This window comes from Macaca thibetana, chromosome X (assembly GCF_024542745.1).
Source record: "Macaca thibetana thibetana isolate TM-01 chromosome X, ASM2454274v1, whole genome shotgun sequence".
Taxonomy (NCBI): domain Eukaryota; kingdom Metazoa; phylum Chordata; class Mammalia; order Primates; family Cercopithecidae; genus Macaca; species Macaca thibetana.
Window position 1 is genome coordinate 127,054,229 of NC_065598.1, and position 22,092 is coordinate 127,076,320.

At 36.5% G+C, this 22,092-nt stretch overlaps 1 protein-coding gene across 2 annotated transcripts in view; it reads left to right on the forward strand.

Annotated features, from left to right (window-relative positions):
• STK26 (serine/threonine kinase 26) overlaps positions 1-21,981 on the forward strand; it is a 52,676-nt gene extending 30,695 nt beyond the window's left edge. For both annotated transcript variants that reach the window (XM_050775232.1, XM_050775233.1), the window contains 10 exons: positions 185-415; positions 8,867-8,923; positions 13,631-13,739; positions 13,827-13,984; positions 14,852-15,037; positions 16,452-16,600; positions 17,982-18,075; positions 18,848-18,910; positions 18,992-19,128; positions 20,164-21,981. In XM_050775232.1, the coding sequence (XP_050631189.1) occupies positions 185-415; positions 8,867-8,923; positions 13,631-13,739; positions 13,827-13,984; positions 14,852-15,037; positions 16,452-16,600; positions 17,982-18,075; positions 18,848-18,910; positions 18,992-19,128; positions 20,164-20,188 (1,209 nt within the window). In that variant the 3' untranslated portion in view covers positions 20,189-21,981. The remainder of the gene's footprint in view (positions 1-184; positions 416-8,866; positions 8,924-13,630; positions 13,740-13,826; positions 13,985-14,851; positions 15,038-16,451; positions 16,601-17,981; positions 18,076-18,847; positions 18,911-18,991; positions 19,129-20,163) is intronic.
• The last annotated feature ends 111 nt before the right edge of the window (positions 21,982-22,092 follow it).

Sequence of the window (22,092 nt, forward strand, 5' to 3'; positions counted from 1 at the left end):
AATATGGACTAGCTGCCTGTTTGGGATTACAGTTGTTCTAACAAAGCACATATGGGGAGTCAAAGAAGTTTGTATGCTTTTACAAAAATTTGTTATTGTCTTATGTGATTTAGTTTCCTTCATTAAAAAAATCTGATTCAAAACGTTTGTGTTCTTTCTTTTTCTCTCTCCCCACTCCCTTTAGAATAACATAGCTGATCCAGAAGAACTGTTCACAAAATTAGAGCGCATTGGGAAAGGCTCATTTGGGGAAGTTTTCAAAGGAATTGATAACCGTACCCAGCAAGTCGTTGCTATTAAAATCATAGACCTTGAGGAAGCCGAAGATGAAATAGAAGACATTCAGCAAGAAATAACTGTCTTGAGTCAATGTGACAGCTCATATGTGACAAAATACTATGGGTCATATTTAAAGGTAATGTGTGTGCTGTATTATTTAAGTCATAAGGTATTTTCATTAGAAGTTTTTTAATTCTATTTTTTTGAAAGGCAATGTCTTAAATTAGGATTTGGCAGTCTATGGCCTCCAGGCAGAATCCAGCTCCATTTATAGTGCCAAATAAACCGTTGTTAGATTTAGCAGCTGTATCCTGAATGCATCCCAGTACTCAGCTGCACCCCTTTTCCACACCTGAACTTTTGGTTTGACGGAGGAGCAGAAATGCAGCTGGTCCTGGAGACATATCCTTTGTCAGGAAAGAGCTATCCCCCTGCATTTCCAGACACTATTCTCAATGGTCTTGACTGTCTCAACCTCAGAATTGATGGAACATGTAAGTATGTCATTTATTTCATTGAGTTGTGGTAGTTATTTACACATTTGTCTCCCCCACCAGGTTGTGAACTCCTTCATAGCAGGTAGTTTAGCTTAATCAGTTCTGGTACTTACATCCCTTGGCACAGGGTATGGCACATCTTAAGCACGTGATAAATATTTGTTAAAATGGAATTAAGTGGAATAACATCTGCCTCTGCCTCCAAATAAAAGTTGGATTTTTACTGGTTCCAGGATCATGGGATTAGCAGATACCTAAAGTTCCAGCAGATGGAGATGTTACTACATAGCAGAAAACTGGTTGGTAAAACCCAGTGGTTCTTGGGTTCCATAGTTAGAAGTCAGGATTTGTGTCTGTTGAAATGTGAACAATAAATAGCTGAAAAAAAAAAGCCTCCACGAATTCTAGCTTAGTTTGCAGTTTGAATCATTTTTAAATTAAAACTGTTTATCCTTGTATTGCAGTTTTTCAAATGAAGACTGTACTAGATCTTTGCCATTCAGGGTTTAAAAGGAGGGAAGTGTTTGTTGTTACTGGTTGATCTATAGGCCAAAAAGAGTGTATCTATAACTAATTAAGCTGTTGACCTGCGTAAAAATTAATGCTATCATTTTATGCTCTGCTGACCAAATAAAACTTCGAATATCCATCTATACCTTTACCAAATAACCTGTCTTCAAGTTTACAGATTCTTTCTTCTGTTTGATTAGTTCTGCTATTGACACTTTATTGTATTGTGTCATTTCATTCATTGTATTTTTCAGCTCTAAAATTTCTGAGTTTTTAAAATGATTTAATCTCCTTGTTAAATTTATCATTTTGTTCTTTTATTGTTTTCCTGATTTCACTTGTTTCTTTGTATTTTCTTAAAGGTTGCTGAGCTTCCTTGATACAATTATTTTAAATTATTTGTCAGGCAGTGTATAAATCTCCATTTATTTGGAGTCAACTACTGGGAAACTATTGTGTTCTTTTGGTGATGAGATGTCTCCTTGGTTTTTCATGTTTATTATTGCCTTTTGTTGACGTCTCTGCAGTTGGTAGAGCAATCGCCTCTTCCAGACATTACAGGTTTCAATGTGAAAAGACCTTCCTCTGTAGGACGGTGTGAGAGCAATGGCTGGGTGGGTTGCAGTGGTTCTGGCTCCAATGAGGGCATAGGAGCATAGTCCCTGTGCAGCTTTGTCATTTGAGATTAGTGTTGACAAAGATTGCAGGGATCCCCAGTGGTCAATACCTTGGGTGTCTACAACAGTGGTGAGGGCTGTTTGAGGTCTTTGGTGGCGAGAACTGCTAGGGTCCCCCCAGTCTCTTTTTCTTCCACAAGAGAAATCATTGCTGAGTAGATCCCTTTTGGCATTGGGTCTGGCTTGTGGGCCCACTTGAGGTGGCACTAATGTCTAGTGAGTGATGCCCATGGAGTGGCCACAGAACTAAGGCTTTAAGCATAGGCATATCTGGAGGGACATGCTCTGGGGCCCAAGCCAATAGTAATACCAATGTCCTAGGTACAAATACCCACTACTGCTGCACAAGGCTACAGTGGCTGTAAGGGTGGGGTGGAGCCTAGCTATTTGTAGCATCTGAACTGGTGTCTGGAGCATAGGCACGCTCAGAGGTACCTTGTCTTCAGAGCCTGGGATGTGAGCTAGCTCACTATGCCAGTGATTGGCTCAAGTGTCTGAGCTGTGGGTGGGTGTAGTACAACCACTCAGCTGGTCTGGAGTCCAGAACTCAGGCTAGCTTTCAGTGGTGACTGTGTGGATGTCCGGAGCATAGGCACACTGAGAGAAACCTTGGTTCCAGGGCCCTGGGGTGTGAGCTAGCTCACTGTGGCAGTAGCTCCAATATCTGAGGTATGGTTGAGCTCAGAGAAGACACAGAAACTGGGTCTGTAGTGCGGGCACTAGTGGAGCAGCCATGACTTAGAGGTCAGGAGCCTGCACCAGTTTTGAGAGTGGTGGCTTCTTTCTCCATGTGGCTCAACAATGTCTTCTTCTTGAGATGAAAGAGTTTTGTAGTCATGTATCCCTCTCTGGGGTTCCCTGGCAGAAATGGCTGTTGGCTACCTCAGCAGCAAGGGAGGCCAGTGTCCTCTGCAGAGCAGGCCACTGGGGACCATGATGGCTTCTACTGTGTAGTGATACCAGTAGCCTCCACCTTTTATCTTTGTTCCTAGACATTTCCTGGCCTCTCAGGTATGCTGATCTCATCAGTGATCCTTTCTGTGGAGATATTCTTTCTTTTTTCTCTACTGTGTTGCTGCAGATTGTTAAATGGGTCCTTGAATCCTTCCAGGGTTACTTGGGTTTGTGGATAGCTGTCTATATTTGGGATTTTTTTTATGTATATGTGGAGGAAGGGGGTGATTAAAACTGGTATCTCCTCTGCCATCTTGGTGACTTTGTCATCACTTTCTTGATCTATCTGTATCTATATTCGTTAATACTGATATAGAAATTCATCACAAATTTCACTGCCTGTTTACAAAACCTGACTTATTCTAATATTAGATGTATGTGGAATGAATGCATAGTAGAATGAATCATTAAACAGCCAAACAACCACTAGGTATTATACACTGTATTAGGTGCTGAGGATAAAAAAATGATCAAACTCACTACTGCCGTCAAGGCACTCATAGTCCAGTATTGCACTGAAATGATGCAGATTCTATGGTTAAAGTATGCACAAGGTATAGATGATACACAAATAAATAAGTAGTCACTTCTGTCCTTTTCAAGAGTGGCATGAATAAAAGGCCTCCAAAAGGAGGTGATAATGCTAGTAATTTCTATCCAATTTCAGCATTTACTTATAAGTGTTAGCTCTTGCTGTATTTTACTACATACATAATTATCTGCTCCTTTGTGTGATAATTTTGCTGTAATATTTGTTCCTAAAAAGCTAATTCAGCCCATCATATTCTTTTTTAGAGATCTCATGAGTGATTACGCAGTCTCAGTAGTTTTAGGTTCTCCTCCTAATTCCCATACAATTCCTTGGTGGTACATAGCCCCAGGAATTTGTTGTCGTGTGTGTGTGTGTGTGTGTGTGTGTGTGTGTGTGTGTGTGTGATTTGCTCATTCTGGTTTACTCTTTCTGGATTGAATCCTGGTAATTCCAGACCCTCTCTAGGGCAAATCTGAATCCTTGCTACTTTTAGGCACCTGTGACAAATACACTATTTTTGGTTGCTGACCTAAAATATTAAATAAGCCCTATTTAAAATGGCTATTCCATAATATATTGAAAAATTGGTACTGATATGGTTTGACCATTTTATTGATTGCTTATTTATTCATATTCAATACTCCCATAGAAAATGAGTTACAGCTATATATTCTTTTCCTAAGATTTCATATAGGGTGTTTTTTAAGTAGCATAGTAGTATACATGTGCTAGTCACCCAGTATTTACTTAATCTTTAAATAATTAAAAACTAGTTTTTTGTTTGTCCCAAATTTTGATTGTAAAGTGTACTCAGACCAGCCAGTGCTGGTCTTGACAAACCATTGTCCAAGATAGCTTCTTAAGGGATTAAATTGAATTATTTTTATCTCCTTCACCCATCATTAATTAAACTCTATGATGTAAAACACTACTTTGAAGAACATGTTGCTTCATGATAAGATTGTAGAAATGTGCAGCTGGCTTATGTTATTTGTGTTCTGAATCTATTTAAAGTAAATAAATGTGTGTGTATATACATATGTCTCTCTACAAGACATATGTATGTACACACAGAGAAAGAAATATTCTGTAATCTTACAACATTTTCATACTATTTATTTAAATCACTTTCTTAAGTTGACCTACTCTTTTACTTATCATATATATCACAACATAGTATGACTGTTTGGGTTTGTATTTTTTTCTAAACTAAAATCACATCAAATACAACAGGGTTCTGTTCCATGTAGTCAACATAAGTCAAGGCTACATCCTCTTAGTACCATCAGGGAACTGCGTTATCAGTCAACTTACATACTTATTGTGGCCCGTTGTTCCATTTCAGGTAACATGGAGAATTTTGAGTCAAGTTAATTAAACAAACTGGGAAATGGGCTGTTCTTACCCAGGATGTCATCCATAACTAAGACCTCACTGTAAGCTGGAGGAAAAGGTTATTACATTTGAGAGAAAATTATATGCTCTTTGAAACTGTATGCAGTTGTAGTGATTTCCTTGAGACATGCAAAAAATGTAGTAGGTATTCATTTTGACTGAGCTCACTGTATAACTTCATTTTTAAAAACAAGAGTTAAAAACCAGACAAACACATCAGTATGACCACAGTGTTTTCCTTTAATTTTAGTTCACTGGGCAGATTTTCTTGACAAAGTTAGTCTTTATGAAGAGTGCTAAAATAAGCAAACCCTTCCCTTCTGATCTCATAATATTGGAATAATCTTTTATAATCTTTAAATATTTTTCTAGTTCAATGTAAATCTTAAAATGACACTCAGGCATTGAATAGAATTTGAATCATGCCTTTATTTGCTGCTGAAAATTGCCTTTAGATTTCTGTGTATGTTAAGGAAATATTGCTTCCCACCCACCATCACCAATATTTATGAAAAAAAGAATTGAATAAAGGAAAATATTTCAGAATCATCTGTATGACTTTGTGGCCTTCTCCTTATTTTTCACTGAAACTGTATGTGCTTACAGCCAGTGTATGTATGCTCAATGCCTCTGGAATATTCCTTTATTGTTAACATTTCTTTTGGAGTTCTCTTATAAAACTTGAAGAAAATGGAGGCTGGAAAGTTTGTTCCTTCTTAAAATGTTCTTTTCTCAAAATAGGAATAGCTTTAAACTTAATATAATATACCTCTAAGAAGCCCCATGTTAGATTCAATCCAACAGACGTTTATTTATTAATGCCTACTATGTGTATTCCTATTCTTTTGCATATTATGGTTAATCTCATCTACTTTGGTCTGACAACTTCTAAATTGATGTCTCTGGTTTCATCCTCTCTTCTCAGCCCCAGATATGTGTTTATAACTTGCCTCATATTAATAGCCTGCTTATCTGTGAGTACATCAAGTGCAATAACCCTCAAACTAGGGAGGTAGCATTTGAACTAAGTCTTGAGTATGATTTTGGTAGGGGTTGGAAGGTGAGAGTGGGGTAGGGACACAGCATTCCAAACGGGAAGAAAATGACTCAGAAGTGGTAAATTTTCTAGCCATATTCTTGGCAAGATGATCTCTACTGTCACTTCCAGTTTTATAAAATCTTACGTGCTGTATGTTTTTTTTAATCAGGCAAAATAAACACTAAATTTGCCATTTTCTCTGTCTCCCAAGCTGGAGTACAGTGGTGCAATCTCAGTCCACTGCAGCCTCCATCTCCCAGGTTCAATTGATCCTTCCACCTCAGCCTCCCGAGTAGCTGGGACCACAGGCGTATGCCACCACACCTAGCTAATTTTTTGTACTTTTAGTAGAGATGAGGTCTCACTATGTTGCCTAGGCTGCTCTCAGACTCCTGGACTGAAGCGATCCTCCCACCTCGGCCTCCCAAAATACCAGGATTACAGGCATGTTGTGCAGCCCTCACCACCACTGATTTCCAGAACAAATAAGGATTCCTTATTTTCAGATCTAGAAATTGAGTAGTTGTAATTTTAATGCTTAATGGTATATACTACTTTGTAAAGTCACATTTCAAGCTTTCTATGAACATGTTTTAGTGACAGTTGGCAAGCTTCTGTTTTGAATTAGTACAAACAAAAAGGCACACATTGTTTTTAACTTGGAAAACAGGTGCTTTCATTCATGCAGAACTGCAAAATAGACAGGCATGTTTTATAAGATCTTTTTCTTTTAAATGTCAGGTGAATGGGAAGCTCTCTGAATTCATATGATAGAGTATAGTACTTGTTAGAAACAAACTTGTGGCAAAAGAAACAATTTTTAACCTATCCACCATTTTAAGAACGACTTTTTTCTTCTCTTGCAAAAAGTGTAAAGATACGTCAGATTCACAATTCTCAGGTTGTGAGTGCCTAAGTTCTACACACAAATACAAGTTATATGAACCTTTCCTGGAACTCCTCTTCCCTCACCAGTACTGTGGGAATTTATTTCCTCTATTTCCTAATGTAGACTTCACTGCTAACCAAAACTCTCAGCTTTCTGCTCGCAGTGCATGCTGGTCATCTATGGCAGGAAGAGTGGGTATCAAGATTACTGGAGGAAGTGGTAGGGGAACACTGTTCCTCCCTTTCTCTTACAAATTCTACATAGTGTCAGCATACGGAAAGGAGAATCATTTTGTCTTAGTTAACTGAGCCCTGCCTTCATGGCCCAACCCTAGGCCACATCCCATTCTCCACACTACAACGTCAGTTCCACTCTGATTCTTCAACTCTCTCCCATCCCCTAAGCACTCATCATCATGTCACTGGAGTCCATTCTCTGCCTTGATAAAGTCACATCCTCATGGAGATGCCTGGAAATTTTAAATTGGACTCCTGAATACCTCCCAGGGATTTTTGAGTTTGAGGGCTACTGGCAGTAGCTTGAGAGTCTTCACCCCGCAGCTGGGGTTGTGAAGGTGAGAAATGTGTTTCTGGCATCCCAAGTTGAAGCACAATGCTGAATATATTTTTTCACTTGAAATATTGTTAAGATATAAATAGTAGTGAGTTTCCCTGGTACTTTTCATGCTATACTATGAATGAATACATTTGTGTGAAATTGTTTTTTGGGAGGACTACCCCAGGAACCTAGGCATTATTTTTATGGGAAATGCTTGCTTTTAAATTTCCCAACATTTTACTTAAAAATCAACTTTTGGAACACAGTCCAGTCACTACTTGGCTGCCACCAGTATAGTAAAATCAACCATTCTACTTCCAGTCAGTTCTGTGGTCCCACAAAAATTTAGAGAATACCACTCACGAAATGGTATGGAGAGAGAGGTGTCCCTTGTATTTCAAACTATAGCTAAAACAAAAAGGGTTTAATGGTTTATTCCAGTGTTTAACTGATGGTACTGAATGGTATGTGTGTGTGTACACCCGTTTTAGAATTTGTATACATATATTCCTCCCAGAAGCCCCATTTCCTCTTGTTCAGCTCACAGAGAAGTTAATTCCACCTGGAGTAATCATATGTTTTTGAAGCTACACCCTCCCTTTTTCTTATCCATTTACATCAGAGGTAAAATGAACAATATTCTTTCTAGGTTCCATGTGTGTACCAAAAATGCCTGTTAACCATAGCTGATAAAAGTTAGAAGTACATCAAAACAAATGAAAGCCAACAACTGAAATAAGGCAAAATGTCCATTGTCCTCAAACTCAAACCCAAAATTTGTACAAGCCCTCATTTACCTCCTCATTCTTTAATGCAACTGTATTTTCTTTCCAATATCATTCAAAATAATTATTTAAAGCTCTGTTTTTTTTAATAAAAATTACTAATAGTTCAATAATAACAAACAGTACTTTCATTTGTTTAGCTATATCATAGGCAAAATGGTATGGGGGTAGTCTAAGCTCAGAACTTAAATTTGGAATGTTCTATGGAAAAAATATATTCTGGGTTCCCAAGCAACCACTTTTAAACCTATATTTTGGAATCTGTTCTTTATTTTTTTTTTAATTTTTAATTTTTGTGGCTACAAAGAAGGTGTAAATATTTATGGGGGTACATGAGCTATTTTGATAAAGGCATATAATGTATAATGATCACATCAGGGTACATTTACTCTTTATGTTACAAACAGTCCAGTAATACTTTTCTAGTTATTTTAAAAAGTACAATTAAATTATTATTGACTATGGTCACCCTGTTGTGCTATCAAATACTAGATCTTATTCATTTTCTCTAACTACTTTTTGTACCCATTAACCATCCCCAACTGCCCCTCCCTACTATCCTTCCCAGCCTCTGGTAACCATCCTTCTATTCTCTATCTTCAAGGGTTCAATTGTTTTAATTTTTAGCTCCCACAAATAAATGAGGACATGCAAATAGAATCTGTGCTTTAGTATGTGAGATTTAATATTTTTGCTAGTATGTTATTTTGGCTCAGGTTTGTAATTATTAAATTGTTTCATGGCTTTACAGGGGTCTAAATTATGGATAATAATGGAATACCTGGGCGGTGGTTCAGCACTGGATCTTGTAAGTATTTTAAAATAATTACACACAGATGCAAATGTGTGCATATGCACATACCTTATTTTTTTTAATTGAAGATCAATGGCTTTTGGGCATGCTAAGTGGTTGCTTTAGTTAGTATGTTCAAATTAAATTCTTTTTTCATGACCACTACCTTATGTAGGTACAGATGTATTGTACGTTTGGACATGTTGCTGGCATCCTAAGACTACATAAGAATGCAAATACCTTAATAAAATAAAGTATCCCAAATTAGAAGGGGATGTGTGTGTCCGTTGCTGTCAGTTTGACTTTTGCAAGCTTATCCCTGAAAAAAACTGAGTTTTCTTACATTTTTAAAAATATGTAATTGAGATAACTGTCACTAAAAGTGATTTTTATGAACTGAATGTTTGTGTCCCCCCAAAATTCATGTGTGGACATCCTAACCCCCAATGTGATGGTATTAGGAGGTGGGGACCTTGGGAAGTAATTAAGTCATGAAGGTGAATTCTCATGAATGGGATTAGTACCCTTATAAAGGAGGCCCCAGAGAGCTCTCTGACTTTCTTTCCACCACGGGAGGATGCAGTGAGAAGAAGACCTTCTGGAACTCAAATCTGCCAGCCCCTTCATCTTGGACTTCTTTCCCAGTCTCCAGAACTGTAAGAAGTAAATATTGTTTAAGCCACCCATCTGTGGTATTCTGTTATAGCACCTGAATTGACTAAGATAGTGGTACTAGGGTTCTAACCAAGGTAGGCCTACAGATCCAGTTCTTTGCAGAGTTCTCTCTGCCCCTCTATAGGTTATTTGGAAATGTAATGGCATTTTGGGTTGTCACAATGACTTAGAAGTGCTCCTACCATTTCAGTGGTCATGGATCAGAATGCTAAAAATGCTAAAATCCTGCAGTGTGCAGGAAAATTCAACCCAATGAAGATGCATTCACACACAGAATGCCTTTGAGAAACACTGGTTGTTCCCCAATTTTGTATGATCCTATCAATGTTGAGTTTCTTTCCCATCCTTAAAAATCTTTATTAATATGATACTATGTTTAAAATTCAGTATGACTTATGAGAGGCAACTTAGTGTAGTAGAATGACCACTGGGCTGGCCTAGGGTGTTGAGGTTATAGGTGCCTGTGAACCAGACACAAACTTCCTGGACTTAGGTGTTCTATAAAACAAAGAAGTTGCACTAAGTTATTTCTAAGTTCCCTTCCGTCTTTAATATTATATGATTTTTTTATTTGCATGCTTCTGCCTTAGAAATTATAGCGTATGCTGTTTCTAAGAAAGTGTTTTGATTAAAATAATCAAGTAATATTTTAATTCTTATTTTTTTAGGTGGAGATGAGTTTTCCTAACTGAAAGTGATTAAATATTTTTAAAGGCTTTAACCCTGACTGCCAGTGACTCAAAGTTTCAAATAATTTTATGAACAGAAATGACCGTAAGAGATTTTCTTTCCTTTAGGCAGAACCATATTTAAACCATTCTAAAGAAATGGTAATTAAACTTGATGGAGAGCCTCATCTACTACTAGGAATTCATGTCAGTTTAATCAGTTGCTGAATTTGGTAATCTTTCCTTGTGTCTAATCTAGTTCTTATATCCTAAAGCCTGAGTTCATTTTTTTTTCTCTCCTCTCTAGTGAGAGAACACCACTGATGTTTCTTTGTGTAATAATCCTTCATGCATATGGAGTCAGGCTTCATTCTCCTCTTGAAGTTAAATGATCTCATTTTTATTTGTCTTGTCACAGAGTCGTATTATTCAATAGTTTTTTCATTAGCTCTACAAGAAGCCTCTCAATTGTTTCATTATCCTTCTTCCATTTTTTGAATATTAAAAGCCCTTTCCAAATTTATCAGTTGTCTTATCTGGTCCCTTAGGGTGCTCACTATGTCTCTTCCCCATTTTGGAAGCATTGGCAAAGCTAGGCGACTCTGTTTAACAGGATCACTGATAGCAATGTTAAGCAGTGAACACTGGCCTAACCCCAACCAACAACCCAAATCTGTGTCCCCTAGTAGTAGTTTGGTCAGTTTTATGAAATCTCCAAGTTAAATGATTGTGAGATCTTAATCTCATCCTGCTATTCTGAACTCTACTTAATAAAACAAATAGCCATTAGTATCAGTTTCAATGAATGAAAAATGTTGTTAGTACTGTATTGGTTAAGAATCAAAAAGCCTAGGTCGTAAACCCAGCACAAACACTGACTGCCTGGCAAATATTGGGCAGCCCTTTAGCCTCTTTTGTGTCTTAATTTCTTCACATGTTAAATGAAGAAATTGAATCAGTAATCTCTAATTTTGTGTTCTTAGCTCTAAAATTCAATAATATTGTGATTTAATTAGAAAACTCATTTAACTAGAGTTTCCAGGGAGAGCAGATAATGAGAAAATGTGCTATTCCCTTTTCATGTATATTCCTGTACAAATAAATGCTATCATTTGGGGGAATCTAAGACGGGATTAGGTGTAGAGGAAGGCTCTGCTACTAAGAACAACAGGAACTAAGAGGGATGTTTAGCGGAGAGTGTTTCTCACATTAAACTGGTGCCTGGTGCCTAACTAATGGAATAACGTAAGATTACAACTTGTCATTTATGTCAACATTATACGGTGTCTACCTTGAGTCACTCCCATTCTTGAAAAGCAATTTATTATATGTGAGCAGACTTTGAGTATATTGCACATCATTTTATTGTGTTTATTATGCTCCACTTCTTTCCAAAAAGAATCGTGGTGGCTTGCAACAAAAACATATATAGTAAGATGACTGGAATAAAACATGAGCCCCAAGAAAAAAGAAATAATATGCTAACCATAAGAGAGGGCATAACATAGCAGACTGCGTTAGGGACTGGCTGGAAGTTAAAGAAGTGTGACAAAGATCCACGAGTTCACAAATGTACAGTCTTTGAAAGAGTCAAGGTCCCTCTCTTGCATATTCTCACTTGACAACAGAGGCAAATTATACAAGGCAAGTACACTGCCCTGGGACAGAGATGTTATCTGTTAGAGACATGACAAGGTCTTCAGTTATTGAAGATAAGTTCAAATGAAGAAATGTGTCTCCTTGCCACAGAGTCTTTCTTCCCATCCTCCTCCAGCACCCAGTTAATTGAAACTTCACTTTTATTGAATTTTAACATGAACCTAAAATATAGCAGATAAGCTCATGAATCTTTAGGATCCCCTTTTTGTTGTTTTTACTTGAATATTTTTAAAAACTTCTGTATTAGCTAAAATACTGGCTTATTTATGTTACTTTTAGATATCCTTCAGAATGATAGCTAGTAGGCCGTACATTAATCTTGCCCAATCACTTAAATAACCAAGGATATACCTCCTCTGGCCTTGCTAATGTCCTATGATCAGATGATACTAATTACTGATCTTAAGTAGTGTGACGTTTGTCCTTCAGTTCTTTTGTAGTACCTCAGAAGTTCATTGCCAGCCATCAATAAAATAGTGTGCCATTTTCACCCTTTCTAGAAGACTTTAGAAACTACTTTAATCACAACTGTTTGAGTAGAAACTTTGGGGTGGAAGTTGATAGATTTGAAAGTAAATAGATAATGTTACCTAGGAAAGGGACCTGTTGAATTACAGACATCCCTGGAGGATACTATATACCCAGACCACAGTTAATATTAGATGGTGAGACCAAAGTATGAGTTCTAGTTTAAGCTGTTAAATTTCAACATGAAAGTGCCCTTTATTCAGCATAAATATGGCATTCATGAAAGATGAAATACACAAGGTGCCAAAGAGCTACGGATCCCTCCCAGTGTGAGGCAGAGTGGGCAATGTTTGATTTTCACCACCTCTTCCCTCCTTCCAGAAGCAAACAGAACTCTACCTCGGCTCTGACTTTAGATTCCCACCCTTTCCTGTAATAATATTGTACAGTCCACTGTTTGTGCTTTATGAGGTACCAGAATTTTAAAATAACCATTTATTTTAAAGAGGGATTTTCAGATATTCCATTACAAGTTCTCCTGAAACCTAATCATTGCTTTCCTTGTATTCCAGTTGGAACTATTGGCTTTGGTACAGGGATGGGGAAATAAAGGGATATGTGTTACATTTATTTGAAAAACATTATCCCTCCATGATTTATTTTTTTTACAATCATAGTCTGAATAGTTTAATTATTATATTCTTGGCTAAATTTACAATTTCAGTCTCAAAAAGGCTATTCTTTACAATATTATTAAAATACATAAATGCTGACTGATGTGATCAAATAGTTGCTGTGGAAATCTTATGGATTCTCTGACCTAAAAATCAGTTTCGTGTCAATATGTAGTAACTTTTTCACAGCAAATGCCAGAATTTAAGTAACTGATATCTCTTTTTTTCTGTCTAAAGAAAAGATAGTTGGTTCTGTCATTATGTAAGCATATTTGTTCCATCTTTGATGTAAATATTCAGGAACCTCAGAATCTGAAGCCTAGTATATAGGTGAAAGGGCTCATATTATCTTTCATTAAATTGAATCATTAAAAAACCTGTTCAGCCCTTTGATTGAATTCTTTTGCTTTCTTCCTTCACATTTTACATTTTTCCTCCCTTGTTTAGATATTGGTTTGATAAACAGAACAGCATCATGTGTTTAAGTGGTTTCTTCATTTCAAAGACACCAATTTTGAATTTGATGTTTCCAAACTTTTACACATGTGTGTATGTGTGTGTGTGTTTTTCCCCTTAAGCTTCGAGCTGGTCCATTTGATGAGTTCCAGATTGCTACCATGCTAAAGGAAATTTTAAAAGGTCTGGACTATCTGCATTCAGAAAAGAAAATTCACCGAGACATAAAAGGTATACAAAAATCTAATATGAACCTGAGAAAAATAGAAGCATTCTGAGCAAGCTGAGTTTTCTTTTCTTTTCTTTTTTTCCTCCTAGCTGCCAATGTCTTGCTCTCAGAACAAGGAGATGTTAAACTTGCTGACTTTGGAGTTGCTGGTCAGCTGACGGATACACAGATTAAAAGAAATACCTTTGTGGGAACTCCATTTTGGATGGCTCCTGAAGTTATTCAACAGTCAGCTTATGACTCAAAAGTAGAGTATTACCTGTTCAAACTGTTTTGGGTTTGTTAATAAATTGTATGTGGCACGCTATCCTAGTTAATACACTGCCTTATTTTTCCTTGTTTCACAAGTGTTTCTTAAGCTAGAGTTATGTCGTATTTTGCTGCTTAATCATAAATTCCCTCACAGCTAACTAATATTTGGACCCTATTCACTTCAATGGCTTTTCATCCCACATGGAATAAAATCCTAAGTCTTTTCTGTGACATATAAAGCTCTACACAATCTGGCCATTATCTGCCTCTCCAGTCTTATCTCCTACCACTCTCTTCTAGATTATTCGTCCACAGTGGCCTCGTCGTTGTTCCTCAAACATAGCAAGTACACCCTGGCCTCAGGACCTTTGCACCTGCCCTTCCCTCTGTCTGAAAAAATCTTCCTCCCACAATCAGGTCTGCTTAAACATCACTTACACAGAGAAGTCTTCCCTGGCCATCTTATGTAGATCTGCAACACCCTTGCCCCCATCATTCATTATTCTCTTACTATGCTTTGTTATTTTCTTCACAGAAGTTAACACCATCTGGCATCATATTATGTATTTATTTATTTATTTGTCTCTCTTATTAGAATGTAAGCCCCTTAAGAGCAGGGATTTTTGTCTGGCTTATTCACCACTGAAATCCTCCATTCTGAGAAGGGTACCTGACACAAAGTATGGAATTCATTATGTTTTAAATAAATGAATTATAGTAATAAAAATTTATTAACACCACATTTTCTTGAGAGACAAGTACTGTATGACCATTAGGTTCCACAGACTATTTTGTGGTAGTATATTGTAATGGAGTTTCAAGGTGATATACATATATATATTTGTTTTTCCTTTTATCTTAGGCTGACATTTGGTCGTTGGGAATTACTGCTATTGAACTAGCCAAAGGAGAGCCACCTAACTCCGATATGCATCCAATGAGAGTTCTGTTTCTTATTCCCAAAAACAATCCTCCAACTCTTGTTGGAGACTTTACTAAGTCTTTTAAGGAGTTTATTGATGCTTGCCTGAACAAAGATCCATCATTTGTGAGTATATATTGCTATCATTACTATTTATTTTCTATTATTAGATCTACTTATAGCAAAGGCAGCTTTTCCTGCAATAGGGAATACAGTGCATGTGAGAATTGTCTAAGATCCATCCAGGAACTTGGTTCTTCCTTCTGTACTGCTACTTCTATTGAGTTATTAACCAGATTCTTCATTCTTTTTCTCCTTACCCTTCATTTTTTTCTTGGTACCCAGCTTCCTCCTTATTCTATTCATTATTTCCTATTTCAGGGGGAAATAAATTTGAGAAGTAAAGTTATCTTTATATTATGTCATTATTAAAGTGCATATATAAATACAGTGATTTTTATTCAGCTGTTTTCATTTTTCATGAAAAGTTATGTTTGGGTTTAACTATTTTTTTTTTTGAGTCAGAGTCTTGCTCTGTTGCCCAGGTTGGAGTGCAGTGGCGTGATTTAGGCTCACTGCAACCTCCATCTCCCAGGTTCAAGCGATTCTCCTGCCTCAGCCTCCCAAGTAGCTGTGATTACGGGCACCTGCCACCATGCCTGGCTAAGTTTTGTATTTTTAGTAAAGATGGATTTCACAATGTTGGCCAGGCCAGTCTCGAGCTCCTGACCTCTAGCGATCCGCCCTCCTCAGCCTCCCAAAGTGCTGGGATTACAGGCATGGGCCACTGCGCCTGGCCAGGTTTAACTATTTTTATTTAGTGTTTAGAAACTTCACCGTGAAGTTGTATACTTTTCCTAGGCTAGTGAGCTCCATTCATTTACTTGGCAGATTCGATTACAGTTGTTTTACTGTTGTTGAAATAAAGCTGCCTTGTGATTTTTCGAGACGAGAAATACACAAGAGCAGTCCAAACTTGATATAACTATTTTTAAGTTGATGATAAACATTCTGATATTAATAAAGTGAAGGCGGGACATTCTCCACAGCACCTGGTGTTTGCATTTAGATGCAATAGACATTGATGTCTGATGGAGAAGGGATTATAAGATATGCGTAAATAATAACAAAACTACAGCCTTGCAAGTTTTCATCAGTTTTTTTCAAATTTACAGTAAATGTGATTAAAGTATTTTAGAACATTACTTTGAAATGTTTTTAAATGTTTACTTTCTAAATACTGTCATGTGTCTCTCTGCTTTTGAGAAGGCCCTGCCTGCCAGTTTGCTGGTGGGTAAGCCACCTGCTGCCCATTGGGCTTTAACAAATTTAGACGCCAAAGTAGTAGATTCAATGCAGTTGCCTTGAGCCACTTCAATAATAGAATTAGCTATTTTCCTACAGCATTTTAGTTGTTCTTATATCTACAGACATACCTTTATACCTTTCAGCTTAATAATTCAGATGATTTTTTAACCATTCCTTGTAATCATAAGAGTTCAACAATTGTAATATGCAGCCTTGATCTTTTTATCCTTAGCGCCCTACAGCAAAAGAACTTCTGAAACACAAATTCATTGTAAAAAATTCAAAGAAGACTTCTTATCTGACTGAACTGATAGATCGTTTTAAGAGATGGAAGGCAGAAGGACACAGTGATGATGAATCTGATTCCGAGGGCTCTGATTCGTATGTACAAATTATTTAATTTTTATGTAGGTAGCCTATTTAAATATTGTATATCTTTTAGCTATGATCAGTGTGCTTGTTCTAGCATAAAATATAAACCATATTTTGAAATTTCACCTTAGAAACTGTAAAAATCTTTTTCAATCACAGTCTGGAATACAATGAAGTTGGAAACATGTTTTTCTTGGAAGTGAATAGCTCTAGTTTTAAATGGTCTTGGTCTAACCCCTAGTGGATACTTGAGTATATTACAAAATTTTGGAGCAAGATTCAATTAAAAGTGTTATATTAGTTTGCCCAAAGTAATAAGGAGCTGTGTTTTCTCATACTTTGATGGCAACCTGCAAAATCCCTCTAAAGAACTTTCCTTTCCCACCTCTTGGCCATGTACCAAATCAAGATCAGACTGATACATTTGAATATTCATTTATGTGTAATTTTTATTTCTTGAAAAAGTTGTAGTGTTTTATAACAGCAGCGTTTACATTAAAAATTCAGCCTCTAAGTCCGTCAATTAATTTAGACTAGGAAAGTTTGTATGCTATGCCAGAATTTAGTCCTCTACCAGCTGAACTGGCAAAAAGGCAACACCAAATTTATTTAGATACTACCCTGAGATTCTTCCATTTATGAGAAATTGCTCAATGTTGGAAAGGGATAAAAAATATCAGAATAATTTGTGCCCTATTCTGATGGGTGTTAGCCTTAGCTTCCCATAAGAGTCACTCATGGAACCTTTTTTTTTTTTTTTAATTTTTTTATTTTTTTTATTTTTTATTTTTTATTTTTTTTTATTTTTATTTTTTAAATTTATTTATTATTATTATACTTTAAGTTATAGGGTACATGTGCATAACGTGCAGGTTTGTTACATATGTATACTTGTGCCATGTTGGTGTGCTGTACCCATCAACTCGTCAGCACCCATCAACTCGTCATTTACATCAGGTATAACTCCCAATGCAATCCCTCCCCCCTCCCCCCTCCCCATGATAGGCCCCGGTGTGTGATGTTCCCCTTCCCGAGTCCAAGAAGGATGAGTTTGTGTCCTTTGTAGGGACATGGATGCACATGGAACCTTAAAGCAATCACAAGCCACACCACTGGAGATCCTGATTCAATAGGTGGGGAGCAGTGAGGGACAGGTATTTACATTTGGTAGGAGGTCTCAATGAAGCACACATCGAGCTGAGAACCACTCCACTACCACTCTGTAGTAAAATGTAGTATTCACCTGAAGCTGAGATCAGATCTTTTTTGTACCAGGAGTTTTTAAACATTGGGACAATTATTCCTTTAGATTCTACATACATCGATTTGATATTTTTGCCAAGCTGAATCATTTGGTCACTTATAGAGGTATCTTTGGCAATCTCTTTAGGGAATCTACCAGCAGGGAAAACAATACTCATCCTGAATGGAGCTTTACCACCGTACGAAAGAAGCCTGATCCAAAGAAAGTACAGAATGGGGCAGTATGTATATGGAGACAATTACTTACTCTTCATACAGTTTTTCAAACTATGTAGTGAGATTATAATGGCCCAAAATTGTTAGGATTGAATACCCCAAATGCCTGTCTGCCTCACTGTGTTTGTAGTATGCTTCATTTGTCATTAGTTTTGAGCTAATTAAAAAAGTTAATAGAAGTTATTTAAGTGGCCATATTGGAATTTTTTTTTTTTTTTTTTTTTTTTTTTTTTGAGACGGAGTCTCGCTATGTCGCCCAGGCTGGAGTGCAGTGGCCAGATCTTGGCTCACTGTAAGCTCCGCCTCCCGGGTTTACGCCATTCTCCTGCCTCAGCCTCCTGAGTAGCTGGGACTACAGGCGCCTGCCACCTCGCCTGGCTAGTTTTTTGTATTTTTTTAGTAGAGACGGGGTTTCGCCATGTTAGCCAGGATGGTCTCGATCTCCTGACCTCGTGATCCGCCCGTCTCGGCCTCCCAAAGTGCTGGGATTACAGGCTTGAGCCACTGTGCCCGGCCCATATTGGTATTTTTTAAGTGCATTTCACCTAGAGATACATAAGCCCAGGGAATCATAGGTATCTATTGTAATCCTAGAAGTTAGAGGACTTCTGGATGATGAATGGGAATGAATGACAGGAAGAAAGCTTAGAGACTTGCCTTGCATACAATATTTTGTTTTCAGTGGGGCATTCAAATTAGTTCGTATTTGTTAAAGAATAAGAAAATCATAACAATTATTTTAATTTCATGTGTATAATCTGTATCATTTGTTCAAAGGAGCAAGATCTTGTGCAAACCCTGAGCTGTTTGTCTATGATAATCACACCTGCATTTGCTGAAGTAAGTACAGATTAATTGGCCTTGGATATCTGTTTGAAGTAGTATTATATTTTAAGTGTTTTAATTATTACTCTTTCTCAGCTTAAACAGCAGGACGAGAATAATGCTAGCAGGAATCAGGCGATTGAAGAACTCGAGAAAAGTATTGCTGTGGCTGAAGCCGCCTGTCCCGGCATCACAGATAAAATGGTGAAGAAGCTAATTGAAAAATTTCAAAAGTAAGTTGGAAATGTCATTTTAAAAATTATTTTGCATTTTCTGTTGTATGTTAATTTATGATGCAATGTAATTTCGTTGATTCAACCATTCCAATTATTCCTAACAAAGTCACCTTTTAATACATAGTTGTATACTTAAAAATAGTTTTTGTTTGTTGTGTATCTTAAACATTAGCTTTTGGAATTTTTAGGCATGACAAGGTAGTTTTCCACTGCATGAAATGGCCTGTTTTTCTTTCTCCACTAGTAGGAGTATGGACAAAAGGTCACTGAGCATATTCTCATTTGAGCTCTCATTAATATCATTGGGGAATGCTTTCTTTCTTGCCACTACCCTCAGAATTTAACAAAACACCACTAGTTGCATAATTTCCAGTGCTAAAGTTCCTACATTTGACCTCCATATGAAAAGTTAAGGAAAAGGTAGAGGGACTCAATCCAGACTGAAAAAGGGCTCTTATGTTCAACTTCAGTTTCTATGTTGTCTCTTGAAATATTCATTTGATTTTGTTCACATTCAAAAAAGTTCTTACATTTAATTTTTTAAAAAATTTTCAACAAGACTTTTGTATGCATGTACACACATATACACTCCTTAGCTCAAGCAAGCTATAAGGTGATACTAATTTTAGCCTTGACCTTGTTATATCTCTTCTCAGTGCATCTTTATATTTCTTTGTTTGTGATGCCACTGGGATTGAGTTGGAACAAACTCTGTGACCTGTGAAATCACACACTCTCAAAGATCTTTCTATCTGATAAGGCTCACTTGTACTCGTAAACCTAACCCCCTCTTAAAATCCCTTATATTTTAATGAAGACCTCCCATTTGAAAACAAATCAATTGGAAGTTGTGAAATCAGATACAGAAGGGATGTTTGAACTTGTTTATATTTTAACATCTACATGATGAGATTCCATAAAAACAATGTATCCCTTTTGTGGAATCAGTTTCTTCATTGCAGAGTTCATACAAAAGAGAAATATAAATATGCATAGTTGTACATTTGTTTACATTTTTAAAAAATTTTATAGGTGTTCAGCAGACGAATCCCCCTAAGAAACTTATTATTGGCTTCTGTTTCATATGGACCCAGAGAGCCCCACCAAAGCTACTTCAAGCTTAACAATGCTTAACCCATGAGCTCCAGGTGCCTTTTGGATCTTTGCAACACTGAAGATTTGGAAGAAGCTATTAAACTATTTTGTGATGGTGTTTATCATTTTATATTTTGAAAGGATTATTTTGTAAGGAGTAACTTTTAATACTATAGTTTCACCTGTATTCTAGTAAATGTTGAGACACCGTTTTGCTTTTAAGTATCCCTATTTCTTAAGTTAAGTTACTAAGATGAATACCTTTCACGTCTTGATCTTTAATTGACTACAGTCATGAAACGTACAGGTCTTTCAAAGTCATTCTCAGTATTCAGCTTTTGTAAAGTATCAAGCTTCAAAAAGTGTTGTTGTTGTTGTTGTTGTTTTTTAAACACGCGTATTCTAAAAATGACTATTGGTGGGGAGGTGTAAATAAGTCATACCTTCTTAAAACAGAAAATTTTAGTAAAGTCTTTTAAATGAAACCTGTAAAAGTATTGATTCTTCTACCAAGTTGGTATGATATTCCAGGCAGCTCAATGATTATCACATTTGAGATCCTGTGTTTGAAGCATTTACAGGCAATGTACAGCAACAGACGTACCTCTTGGTGTATAGTATTTACATTCTCTTTTAGGTAGAAGAGGCAATTTTACCCTTATTTAACATGGTTAGAAATTTAAAGCAAGATCATTTACCCAAGGATAGGTGTTTGGTAATGTTGGAGGAGTTAGTCTGGCTTCATGTTTTACATCTTCAACTAAAATCCCATACTATCTGCTTGGATTTTGAGAGCCAAAAAAAAAAAAAAAAAGCTGATTGTCATGTGATTAAATACCTGATCCATAGGTATGAATATAAGTTACACCAGCATATTTTTGCCATGGTAATGAATTGTCCTATAAACTATTTATATATTTTTGTTCTTCATAATTGTCACTAATAAGCATCAGTTTGTTGTTTTTAAAAGGATATTTAAGTGAGCATTTTCTAGTTCACATGAAAATAACCATAGTACAGGATGATTTCTGTCCACTCAAAGGTAAGTTAGATTGCACAGTTAATTTTCACTTATATTTATGGCACTATTATGTTGGTGATGCCTTTTTCTTTTAAGCCCAGTATTATGCCTGCCTAAGTTCTGAACTGGGGCTATATTTTAGTACTTGTAGAATTATTGATATTTAGTTTTGATAGTTAATGTTTAATTGTTTGGATCTGCACAATTTGGTTTTTGCACAAAAGTCATTTAAAAAAAATCTGAGTAATTGCCAAATATTAGACGAAAGATATTCTTCCTGTAAGGAATACAGTTTTTAGTCAAAGTGGCCATTACATCCTCTTTTTACTTTACATGGTATAGATACTTGAGAAGGTTGTTCTGGTGTTGTATGCCAAGAAAATTCTTTTTATTGGTGCCTATATTGTAACAATTATTTTTAATGCATTGTATTTTGAAGTAATGGTTCAGTTAAATTTTTCACCCGCTGTGTAACTGAAACACAATTACAGTTTATAATCTGTAGAAGTCTGGAGATAATTTTGCAACTCATGTTATGGGTTAAATGAATATTTTTGTAAAAGTAAAAGCAGCAAATTTATAAATTGATTATTTGAAACTTTACAACACAATTGCATCCCAAATACAAATTGTATTGCTTATTCATTATAGCTATTCGTCCTGTAAACTGTTTCTAGGTGAAGCATACTCCAGTGTTTTGGGGTTTTGAAAATAAATATTTAAATTTCACAGTCCTCAATGTTTGTTTTCCTTGAGATGGGGGTGTGGTATGGGACTTCAGTGTTTCAAATTATTTCTCCTTTGTCCTTTATTGTTCAAACACTAAAATCGAAGTTTCTGTTGGA